The following is a 12,707-nucleotide window of genomic DNA, read 5'->3' on the forward strand; positions in this document are numbered from 1 at the left end:
CTTTCCATATTTTAGGAAGAAAATATTGTCCTGAAATATATGGTTCTAACAATACCACACATCTTGCTTACCTTACCACTCTAAAGTGGAAGAGTGGGATTGAAGCCTAACTATATACTGTAACCTTTAGGTCTGGTGTGGGGCTGTGGCTCCGATAAGCTCCTTCCTGTTATAGTAGCTTGGTTTGGAGAGTAGACAGCGCTTACCTGATGTGACCCCTGCCCAGCCTTGCAGAGCTGTGAACCGTGATAATCCACAATGAACTGATTTAACTGGCGACTTCTAACAAACTCCTCCTGTATTTCCTTTCAGACGTCGATGAGTGTGCCACTGGGAGAGCTGTCTGCCCGAGATTCCGGAAGTGCATCAATACCTTTGGAAGTTACTACTGCAAGTGCCACGATGGTTTTGAACTGAGGTACTATAACGGGAAATACCGGTGTCTAGGTGAGTCTGTTTAGCAATGGGCAGATCTGTTGGCATACTATTCAGGCATTAGGGGCACTTCTACTGGGTATTTCAATGGACAGGAAACCACAGGATCTCGGCCCACAAGGTGCTTCCTCCTGGGAGCGCTGGATTGCATGATCACAGCCCAATGTCCCACACGCTGAGTTTTCACTTGTTTATAATAATGTCACTGTCATGTTTCCCATGCACTTACAATAAAACAGCAACTGAAGGCTCTTTCCATGTGAAAGAGTGACTTACTTGTACTTCTTTCAATTTAGCATCTTCTATTTCCTGCTCATGATGTGTTCTCCTTTACTTTGGGGAGACCAAACACAGATCGGGTGATGACTTTGCTAACTGCCTCCCTTTCGGTCCGCACCTGTGACCCCAAACATCAGGCCATTTCTCGGTCCCACCCTGACTCTGATTTCTATTCCACACCGACCCCTGCTGGAAGGTGCATGCAAGCGGAAGGCGGGATTGGTCTCAGCTGCTACTCCTCCTCCACAGCTGAGGTAGGGGTGCAGGAGGGTGAATTGGGGAGGGTCTTTTTCTGTGCAACTGTCTCTGTCGCAGCTCACCTGGGAGCGCTTGATGCTGACACTGTTCATTACCCAGTGTCGTACGCCTCTTACTAAATACATCGCTCAAGAATAAACGCTGCTCCTGAAAAAAAAATCCTGACATGAATATTTCGCAGCGATTCTTGTTATTTATTTCCTTGCATCCCTGCCTCAATCGCTTAATTCCACAAAGTGCCACCAGAATCCTACACGGACAAGGGGCTTTTGTTACTTTATTTTACTAGATAAATTGTTTCATTAATTGTTGGTGTGTCAACCAGGACCACACACAATTTTCAGAAAAAAAATGCGGATGACACAGTTAAATACTTTAAAAGCTAGCATACTTATAAAAATTTGGCTCCAAAACTATTGGCCTGTTTTTTATTTTATTTTCAAGAGTTCCATTGTCAGATTTGAATGGGAGAAAAAGTTGACATAAAACTGTAATAAGACCCTTTTTTCTATGGTGTCCTGAACAAGCTTTGGAAATTGAACTCTGTAGGGATGATGACATAGGAACATAGGAAATAGGAGCAGGAGTAGGCCATTTGGCCCTTCGAGCCTGCTCTGCCATTCAGTTAGATCATCTTCTACCTCATCACCACTTACATGCGCTATCCCCAAATCCCTTGATATCTTTAATATCTAGAAATCTATTGAGCTCTGCCTTGAGCATACTCCATGACTGAACCTCTAAACCCTCTGGGGTAGCGAATTCCGAACATTTACTACCCTCTGAATGAAGAAATTCCTCCTCACCCCAATCCTAAATCCTCTTATTCTGAGGCTGTGTCCCCTGGTTCTAGACCACCATCCACCCCACCAGCCAGAGGAAACATCCTTCCTGTTGAGCCCTATATGAATCTTATATATTTCAATGAGATCACTTCTCATTCTTCTAAACTCTCGAGAATACAGGCCCAGTCTCCTCAATCTCTCCTCATAGAGATGGAACAATAATACCAGATTAGTATTAATTATGCTGGCAGGTTGTTAATATCTTGTCCAAATCAAATGCTTTTGAGCCTTTAATTGTCACGTACTTAAATGGTCTCCATCTTATAAAAAGAATATGGAGACATTGGACAAGCTGCAAAAAGACTTTTTCACAGATGATACTAGGACTAATAAATTATTATTTGTCCTGATGAAGAGTCATCCGGACTCAAAACGTTAACTGTGTTCCTCTCCGCTGATGCTGTCAGAACTGCTGAGTTTTTCCAGCTATTTTTATTTTTGCCTAAGAAATTATAATATCTGAAAAGACTGAACAGGCTAAAGCTCTTTTCTCTAGAAATGAGAAGGCTTGGGGTTGGTGGTGTGGCAGTTGGTGGGCAGAAGTCTTTAAAATTAAGAAGAGAATTGATAGGATGGATGCAGAGAGATTTTTATTCACTGGTTGGGGAGTCCTAATGTTAGGACCATAAACATAAGATAGTCGCTAATAAATCTAATAAGAAATTCAGGAGAAATTTCTTCGCCCAGAGAGTGATTAGAATGTGGAACTTGTTACCACAGTGAGTAGTTAAGGTGCAGATGCATTTAAGGGGAAGTTAGATAATTACATGAGGGGGATAAAAGGAATAGAGGATTTATGCTGATAGGGTTAGATGTAGTAGGGTGGAAAGGAGGCTCATGTGGAGCATAAACACCAGCATGGGCTGAATGGCCTGTTTCCGGGCTTTATTTTCTAAGAGATTAACAAATGTGTGGCCAAGATGTTTGTGTGGATGAAAGGCTACATTGACCCATTCCGTTCCTCTCCATTCCAGATGTTGACGAGTGTGCGAGGAGGACACATAAATGCAGTGCTTTTGCTATTTGTCAGAACACACCAGGCTTGTACAAATGCAAGTGTATGCCTGGCTACATGGGTAGCGGTTACAGCTGCACACGTAAGTATATCAATTCAAGCAGGGCACTCTGTCAAGCGTCTCCCACGTGTTAAAATTCTTCCCTACATTCCAACGAGGTTTGCCTCGTTAATAACTTGTTCAAATGGGGAAGAGCGGGAGAGCGAGATGAATTGGACACGGCTTTCAAAGGCCATCACAAGCATGAAGGGCTGAATTCAGATAGCCAGGCGGCAAAGGATATAACCGGACCCTAGACCTTTTTAAGTGTTTATGAAAGCGACTGGCTTTTATTTACAGAGACACAGGACAATTACGGGTGGGCAATAAATGCAGGCCTAGCCAGGGACGCCCTCATCCCATGAATGAGCATAAAAAAACACACTTTGCATATCGTGCACCTTTGCCATCATTTACCATCATTTCAATCGGCCCCCATTTAAATGAGCACAGGTGAATCTCCTGTTAACCTGAACACAATTAAAAACTCAATTAGCCTACAATTAAATAGTAAATAGCCTGTTGCTGATTCTGTGAATCGATTTGAAAGGGAGGTAAAATTTGGCACCGTAATGAGACCCCTTCCTAAGGTGCATGAACTATTCAGACTGAGGTTTGCCTGCACCTGCATCTTCTTACAGTCTGAATCAGTCTATCTCATACCACTTTTGTCTGTACTGCTCACAGAAGTAAGGATAACATAGGATATATGGCACAGAAACAGGCCATTCAGCCCAACCAGTCCATGCCAATGTTAAGCTCCACTCGAGCCTCCTCCCCTCTTTTCTCCTCTAAATCTACCACCATAACCCTCTACTCCCTTCTCCCACATAAGATTATCCAGCTTCCCCTTAAGCGCATCAAAACTTTGTTGCAATGACATCTCCGCCTCGTAAAATAACCTGCGGATTCAATTTATCCCACGTTTTAAAGATGATAGTTATAGAGTTAAATTGGACAGGTACAAAGAATGATTTCACTTTCGATATAAAGGCCGGGATTTTCTGGCCCACTGTGGTGGGATTCACCCGCGGGAGAGGGGGGCAGGCCAGCCAAAAGCCCATTGACCTTTGGCAGGACCGGAAAATCCCACCCAAAGAGAAATGGCGTAACCTTGTTAGCTTTGGAAGGAATTAACCAAGAAAAATGGAACCCACCAACCTGCTGACATATTGTGCCTGTACTCCTTCTGTATCTGTGAGGAACTGCCTCAGAGCTAAGATGAAAAACCATGTTGAGTGAGAAATAATGCATGTGAAGCAACATAGCCCTGATTCAATATGCAGCCTGTTGGCATACCAGTAGCTTATCTCATTGAGCCATCATGTTCAATGCAATACAGTGAGCAAAGTGAGTTACAGTAAAATGTTTACAAAGCAGGTATTCATCACTGGCATTGCTGCTCCTTGTCTTTCAGCTGACAGAAGGGTAATCAATGGAAAGCTACCAGATTTTACTATTCCACCCAGAGGCAACAATGAAACTATGAATAATGTTGATCTGGAGACTACCACCCTGGCAACCATTGAAAGGAAAACGAACCCAGTGACCCCAGCTCGGAGAGTTAACACCCTGCCACCCATTACCAACAAGCCTGAGGTCAAAACGAAAAGCCCCACCCCTACTGCAAGTCGAACCACAACCACAGCCTTGACCACAACCTCAACGACAGCTTCAACCGCAGTCACCATTACAGCCTCAACCACAGCCGCGACTGTGGACAACAGGATCCCTAACGAGGTGCCACGGCAAAGAGGAGATGTTTTCAGTAAGTGTTGCAATCATTTCAGCACAATGTTGGTGGAAGGTACCTTGCTAGTCTGTGGTTTAGGGAAAGTGATTCGCTCGTGATCTGAAAATCATGGGCCAGAGATAAGATGACAGGCAAGTCCGGTCAAAAAGTGGGATATTTTCGCAAGTGCAACTGCATTCATGGATTTATGGGGCAGGAAAATGCTCATACTTTGAGTAACTTTTTTGATTGATTAATATAAAGAATTTGCAATTTATATGGGCAACTTAGCTCAGCTCCAAGGTGCTTTAAACCAATGAAGTACTTTTAAAGTATAGTCACTAATGTAACGTAGGAAACACTGAAGCCATTTTTCACAGAACACCATGATAACCATCAGGCTTTAGTGATGCTGGTTGAGGGATAAATATCCCTGCTGTTCTTTGAAAGTGTGCCATGGGATCTTTTATGTCCTCCTGAGAGGGCAAACGGGACCCGCAAGGTGACAGCTGTAGCAATACAGCGTTCCCTCAATGTAGGCCAAGTTTTGTGCTCAAACCCTTGGGGGAGAATTTTTTCCCCGTCGGGAGGGCGGTTCGGGAGCGGACGTGGGTGGACGAGCAGTGTGCCGCCATTTTGCATGGGCGGGCCAAATTAAGACCCGCCCAGTGTGCCGCTCACCCGAAAGCGCTCAGCGCTACCTGTGCAGGCGGGGGGGGGAGGAGGGAGAGACGGGGCCTGCAACGTGTGCGCGTGAAAGAGCGCAGAAATCTCCCTGAGGCACGGAGCTACCTCAGGGAGATTAATTTAAGAATAAAACATTGAAGTAAAGAAAAAAAAAATTACTCAGACATGTCCCCTCATGTGACAGTGTCATGTTTATGTATTGTAATAAAAAATTTTATTTAATTTATAAAGACTTCATAGAACTTCATCCTGCCCGTGGATGAGGTTTCATGAGAAATGTGAAGGCCGCCTGCGCTCTTCGCCTGCCCCCCCGCCAACCTTAAGGTCAGTTCAGTTAAGTAATTAATGGTCTTAACAGGCCTTTGACAGTTCAGCGGGCGCGCAGCCAACTCTGGTGCGCGCCCGCCAAACTGAAGATTGGAATGACACGCGGTGATGTCGGGAAGATTCTGGCCCTGGAGTGAGACGTGAATCCACAACATTCTAACTGAGAAGTGAGAATGCTATCACTGAGCCATTGCTGCCATGTGTGGCTTAAAGTGGTTTAATGTAGATAGTTACTTAAACAAAGACAGAGCAATTTTAGTGATGTAGTCAGGCAGGCACTGTGGCTATTGCATATCCCTAGGTCCAAGCGCTTCTTGGGTTAAGGAAAAAAAAAAACGGTGTGAGGACAGAGTGAGAGTTAATTAACATTTTATTGTGTTTATTTAAATTCCAATTTCAGTGCAGTAAATAAATAATTTGAGGCAAGGCAGGGCTGCTCATACCCATCGTGTGCACTTCCTGTACCATGTGGGAATTCCAGGACCCCACCCATGTCCTGGACAACTACATGTGCAGTAAGTGCCACCAAATGGAAACGTTCGAGTGCTGTATCTTGGAACTGGAGGAGCAGCTGGTGTCACTGAGGAGCATTCGCGAGGATGAGAGCTAGGTGGATAGCACATTTCAGAAAGTGGTCACCCGCGGCTTATGAAGGAGCAGGGCAGAGAGGGACTGGGTGGCCCTCAGATAGACAAGAAAGGCAAGGCAGGTAGCGCAGCAGACTCCTGGGGACATCCCACTTTCTAACTGGCACTCAGTTCTGAGTACCAATGGGGGAGAGGGTTCCCCTAGAGGGAGCAGCGAGAGTCATGACCAGAGCCCCATGGGTGGCTCAGCTGTGCAGGGGGGGAGGAGAAAAGGCAGGAGAGCAATAGTGGTAGGGGATTCTACAGTTAGAGAAACCGACAGGTGCTTCTGTGGTCGCAAACATGATGGTATGTTGCTTCCCTGGTGCAAGGGTCATGGATATCACCGAGCGGCTTCAGAGCATTCTGGAGGGTGAGGGTGCACAGCCAGAGGTTGGGGTTCACATTGGCACCAATGATAGAGGTAGGAAAAGGGATGAGGTCCTGCAGGCTGAGTTCAGGGAGTTAGGAAAGAGATTTGCAAGCAGGATCTCAAAGCTAATAACCTCTGGGTTACTTCCAAGGTCATGTGCTAGTGAGTATGGAAATAGGAGAATAAGCCAGATGAATGCATAGCTGGAGAGATGGTACTGAAGGGAAAGCTTCAGATTTCTGGGGCATTGGGACCAGATCTGGGGAAGGTGGGATTTGTACAAGCCAGACGGTCTATACCTGAACGGTATATATCATCCTGGTCTATACCAGGATGAATGTCCTTGTAGGGAGATTTGCTAGTGTTTTTGGGGAGGGGTTAAACTAGATTGGCAGGGGGATGGGAGCCTGAGGGAAAATTCACAGAGGACAAATTCAGAGCAGGGAGCGGGAGACAGAAAATTAGCGGGTGACTCTGAAAGACGGAAGAAGCACAGGTTAAAAGGTTTACAGCACAGGAATTTGGCAATGTTAAAAGGTACTTATTTAAATGCAAGGAGTATAGCAAAGAAAGCCGATGAGCTAAGGGCACAGATAGACACATGACAGCATGATTTCATTGGCTTAAAGAGGGGCAAACTTGGCTTAAAGAGGGGCAAAAATGACAGCTCAACATCCCTGGATATAGGGTTTTCAGGCAGGATAGAGTGGGGGCTAAAAAAGATGGGGGTGTAGCATTATTGGTTAAAAAATCAATCACAGCTGTGAGGAAGGATGATATACTAAATGAATCGTTGAATGAGCTATGTGGGTTGGGCTCAGGAATAAAAAGGGGGCAGCCACACCACTAGGAGTGTACTATAGACCCCCAAATAGTGAGAAGCAGATAGAAGAGCAAATATGTAGGCAAATTTCTGAGTGCAAAAGCAATAGGGCAATAATAGTTGGGGACTTCAAACTCCCCTAATATCAATTGAGATACGAACAGCGTAATAGGCACAGAGGGCACAAAATTCCTGAACTGCTTTGAAGAGAATTTTTTTAGCCAGCACATAACAAGCCCAATGAGAGGGGGGCACAATTCTAGATTTAGTTTTAGGAAATGAAGCTGGGCAAGTGGATGAAGTAGCAGTGGGTAACCATTTTGGCGATAGTGACGATAATACAGTTGGATTTGGTATAATTATGGAAAAGGATACAGATAGAACAGGAGTAAGAGTTTTAAATTGGAGAAAGACAAATTTTGCAAAGCTGTGAGAGGTGATCTGGCGAAAGTGGACTGGTTACAGATACTTGAAGGGAAATCAGCGACAGATCAGTGGGAGACATTCAAAAGCGAGATTCTACAAGCACAATGTGAACATGTCCCCACAAACAAAAAGGATGTTACTGCCAAATCTAGAGCCCCCTGGTTATCTAGAAGCATACAAGGTAAGATAAAGCAGAAAAAGAAAGCTTATGACAGTCACAAAAAACTTAATACTGTAGAAAGCCTAGAGGAGTATAGAAAGTACAGGGGTGAAGCAAAAAAGGTAATTAAGAAAGCAAAGAGAGGGTATGAAAAAATATCGGCAGGTAAACTCAAAGAATACCCAAAGATATTTTACCAGTACATGAAGAGCAAGAGGATAACTAAGGAAAGGGTAGGGCCTGTCAGAGATGCACATGGTAACTTGTGCGCTGATGCTGAAGAGGCAGGGTTCTCATTGGGTATTTCGTTTCTGTCTTCATGAAGGAGAGGGATGATGCAGACGTTCTAGTTAAAGAGGAGGAGTGTGAAATATTTGATACAATAAGGATAGTGAGAGAGGAAGTACTGAAGGGACTGACGTCCTTGAAGGTGGATAAGTCACCAGGGCCGGATGGATTGTATCCCAGGCTGTTAAAGGAAGCCAGGGAGGAAATAGCAGACGCCCTGAGGGCCATTTTCCAATCCTCACTAGATACAGGCGAGGTACCAGAGGACAGGGGGTCTGCGAACGTTGTACCATTATTTAAAAAGGGTGCAAGGGATAAACCAAATAATTATAGGCCGGTCAGTCTGACTGCGCTGGTGGGCAAATTATTAGAATCAACTCTGAGAGACAGGAAAAACTTTCACTTAGAAAGGAGTGGGTTAATCAGGGGTAGTCAGCATGGTTTTGTTAGGGAAGGTTGTGTCTTACTAATTCAATCGAATTTTTTGAGGAAATAATGAGGAGGATTGATGAGGGTAGTGTAGTGGATGTTGTCTACATGGGTTTTAGTAAGGCATTTGACAAGGTCCCACATTTCAGACTGATCAGGAAAGTAAAAACCCATGGGATACAAGGGAATGTGGCGAGTTGGATCCAAAATTGGCTCAGCGACAGGAGAGAAAGGATAATGGTTAATGGATGTTTTTGCGAATGGAAAACTGTTTCCAGTGACATTCCACAGGAATCAGTGGTGATTCCCATGCTCTTTGTTGTATATGCTAATGATTCGGACTTAAATGTGGGAGGCATGATTGGGAAATTTGCAGATGACACAAAAATTGGCCATGTAGTTGATAGTTGAAAGGATAGCTGTTGTCTCCAGGATTATATCAATGGTTTGATTGAGTGGGTGGAAAATTCATTCCAGAGAAGTGTGAGGTAATGCATTTGGGAAGCGTAAACAAAGCAATAAGTGGGAGCCTATTGAGAGGGGTAGAGGAAGTGAGAGACCTTAGTGTACATGTCCACAGGTCGCTGAAGGTGGCAGGACAGGTGGATAAGGTGGTAATGAAAGCATATGGAATGCTTTCCTTTGTATAGAATAGGTATAGAATACAGAAATAGGAACGCAATGATGAGGCCACAACTGAAATTTTGTGTTCAGTTCTGGTCGCCACATTACAGGGAGGAGATAATTGCTCTGGAGAGAGTACAGAGGAGATTTACAAGAATGTTGCCAGGGCTTGAAAATTGCAGCTATGAGGAGAGATTGGATAGGCTGGGGTTGTTTTCCTTGGAACAGAAGAGGCTGAGGGGGTGACCTGATTGAGATGTACAAGATTATGAGGGGCCTAGATAGAGTAGTCAGGGATGTCCTGTTTCCCCTAGTGAAGAGGTCAATTACAAGGGGGTACAGATTTGAGGTGATTAGTAGGAGGATTAGAGGGGACATGAGGGAAATCTTCTTCACCCAGAGGGTGGTGGGTGTTTGGAATTCGCTGCCTGGTTTGGTGTTGGAGGCAGAAACCCTCAACTCATTTAAAAGGTACCAGGATCAGCACCTGAGGTGCTGTAACCTGCAAGGCTACAGACCAGGGCCAGAATATTGCCGTCGGCATGTGGGGACGAGCCTGACACGCCCACGTGCAAAATGATGCATGATGACATCGGGCGTGTGTCCCGACGTCATCGCGCGTCATTTAGGTCTTTCGTTCGGCAGGTGCGTGTCAGCGGCCTGGTCTGGCCCTGGTCCTCCTACTAATCACCTTAAATCTGTACCCCCTGGTAACTGACCTCTCCACTAGGTGAAACAGGGCATCCCTGTAATGTGGTGACCAGAACTGTGCACAAAATTTCAGTTGTGGCCTCACCAGCGTTTTATACAGTTCCATCATTGCGTTCCTACTTTTGTATTCTATACCTTGTCCAACAAAGGAAAGCATTCCATATGCTTTCATTACCACCTTATCCAACTGTCCTGCCACCTTCAGGGACCTGTGGACATGCACACCAAGGTCTCTCACTTCCTCTACCCCTTTCAATAGGCTCCCACTTATTGCTTTGTTTGCCCTCCCCAAATGCATTACCTCACACTTCTCTAGATTGAATTCCATCTGCCACTTTTCCACCCATTAAGGCCATAAAAAAACCAATTCAAGCTGTTACCAACACTAACCGTCCAGCCTTAAGGTTGGGGGGCAGGCGAAGAGCCCAGGCGGCCTTCGCATTTTTCAGGAAACCTCATTCACGGGCGGGATGAGGTTTCCTGAAGGTTTTATAAAATTATTAATTAATTTTTGCACAGTTCGCAAACATGTCCCAAGCTGATGTGACACTGTCACATGATGGGACTTTTTAAAAAGTAAATTTTTTCATCCTTTATTACAAAGTTTCGCTCTCAACTTAATCTCCTTCGCGCGCATGTGCGAAAGACCGCAGGCCCCGAATCTCCCTCCTCCCCCCGTCCGTACAGGTAGCGCTGTATGCTGATCGGCTCTGCGCCTGCCCCTACCCGCTCCTGCCTAGCCCACCCACCACAGGTAAGTTTCTGGCCCGGGTGCTGGAAGGTGGGATTAGAATGGGCAGCTAGTTTTTTATTTTTTATTTTTTTGGCTGGCGCAGACACGATGGGCTGAATGGCCTCTTTCTATGTCGTAACCTTTCTATGGTTCTATGGTTCTAAGTGTGCGCCATTCTCACTGCCAGGCCCCTGGACATGCACTAGTGTTACACTGGTGTTACTATCACATATACAAGATCCCAAGTTGTTTCATGTGTTATTGGACTGAATGAATTCTATTCAGCGATTGAGGAGGATATAAACTGATAGCCTTCAATGTATCTATTACACTGGAGTTGCTCAAGAATTTTCTGCCATGTTGAAACAGTTAAATCTGAGGTTCTCATTGAGTCACAGAGTAATGTTTTGTGAACCACAATTGTAAACACAAAAAAAGGTTTACTAGCCTAATGCCAGGAATGGGCGGATTGTCTTGTGTGGAAAATTTGGACAGGAACTTAGAAGACCGAGAGGTGACTTGATTGAAACCTTTAAGATCTTGACAGGATGGATGTGGAGAGGATGTTTCCTCTTGTGGGAGAATCTAGAACTAGGGGTCATGGTTTAAAAATAAGGGGACGCCCATTTAAGACAGAGATGAGGAGAAATTTTTTCTCTCAGAGGGTTGTGAGTCAAAAGACAGTGACAGGAGAATCTTTGAATATTTTTAAGAAGAGCTAGATAGATTCCTGATTACAAGGGAGTGAAATGTTATCGGGGATAGGCGGGAGGTTACAATCAGACCAGTCATGATATCATTGAATGGAAGAGCAGGATTGACGTGCCGAATGACCTACTCCTGCTCTATATTTGTATGTTTGTATTTAATTAAGAGAGCCTTTGTGACGTCCTTGGTGTTAAAAATCACAAGTGGAAATAAATAAGGGCAAGTCAAGGAGCCAAAACAGATCCAGCCCTAGGATATCTGGCTCAGCACAAAATGAAATAGGAAGACAAAGTACTTGAGGTTAAGGGCGCTGGAATACAAAAGGGAGGAAGATGATTCAACAGTGTAGAGTGTAGGTCAGACCCCATCTGGAGTGCTGCATTCAAGTTTTGGGCGCTGCACCTCAGGAAGGATGTAGCGTAGGGAAAGGAAAAACCAATGAAACTTGGAAATGAAAGGTACTAGTAAAACTTGTCCAAACTGGTCTTGTATATCTTAAAATGGAACTCCAGTATTACTGGTGCCAGTATTATTAATTTTTTACTGGGATTTGACAGTTTTGAACTTTTTTTTTCCACAACGGTAGCTAAATGTCTAAAAGGAGGATTCGTCACATGATTTTCCCCCAAGCCATTAGTCGGCCAACACATCCATCCTTGTGACACATTGCCTTCAATGCCAGTTGGAAGGCAAAAAGATCCATTACCCAATTGGACGATGTTTGATAGTCGGCCAAAAAGCCTTTTTCCCCCATTTTCAATATTTTTATATCTGGTAAAGAGAAATCTTCAAAAAAAATTACTTTTTTTTCCCCATGCCCCGATGATTTTTCTCCAGGGTTGCACACAGCAGAGTTCTGGAGGTTGGTCGTCAATTCCTGGAGACTCCTGGAGTGTTGGCAACCCTAAGGAGTGTAGCACGCATTCACCAGAATGATATCGTGGCTTAAATGATTAAAGTATAAGGACAGGTTGCATAACCCAAACTTGTAATTGTTGTGTATTGCATGGAGTAACACCAAAACATGCCCAATGGCAGGCAGCCGTTAGTAAACTAACTTTATTTACACTTCCCCTACAGAGAAAGCAATGTAACAAAATGTTCAGCTCTTGCAATAGACTGCATTCTTCCCCTGAGTTTAAGAAGATTAAGGGACAATCTCATCAAGGTGTTAAAAATGTTAAAGGT

At 44.5% G+C, this 12,707-nt stretch overlaps 1 protein-coding gene across 2 annotated transcripts in view; it reads left to right on the plus strand.

Moving 5' to 3' along the window:
* Window positions 1–12,707, plus strand: part of npnta (nephronectin a) — a 68,129-nt gene that overhangs the window by 28,302 nt on the left and 27,120 nt on the right. For both annotated transcript variants that reach the window (XM_078531738.1, XM_078531819.1), the window contains 3 exons: window positions 313–447; window positions 2,792–2,914; window positions 4,290–4,640. In XM_078531738.1, coding sequence (XP_078387864.1) covers window positions 313–447; window positions 2,792–2,914; window positions 4,290–4,640 — 609 coding nt within the window. The remainder of the gene's footprint in view (window positions 1–312; window positions 448–2,791; window positions 2,915–4,289; window positions 4,641–12,707) is intronic.

Source organism: Cetorhinus maximus, chromosome 1 (assembly GCF_964194155.1).
Source record: "Cetorhinus maximus chromosome 1, sCetMax3.hap1.1, whole genome shotgun sequence".
Lineage (NCBI taxonomy): Eukaryota > Metazoa > Chordata > Chondrichthyes > Lamniformes > Cetorhinidae > Cetorhinus > Cetorhinus maximus.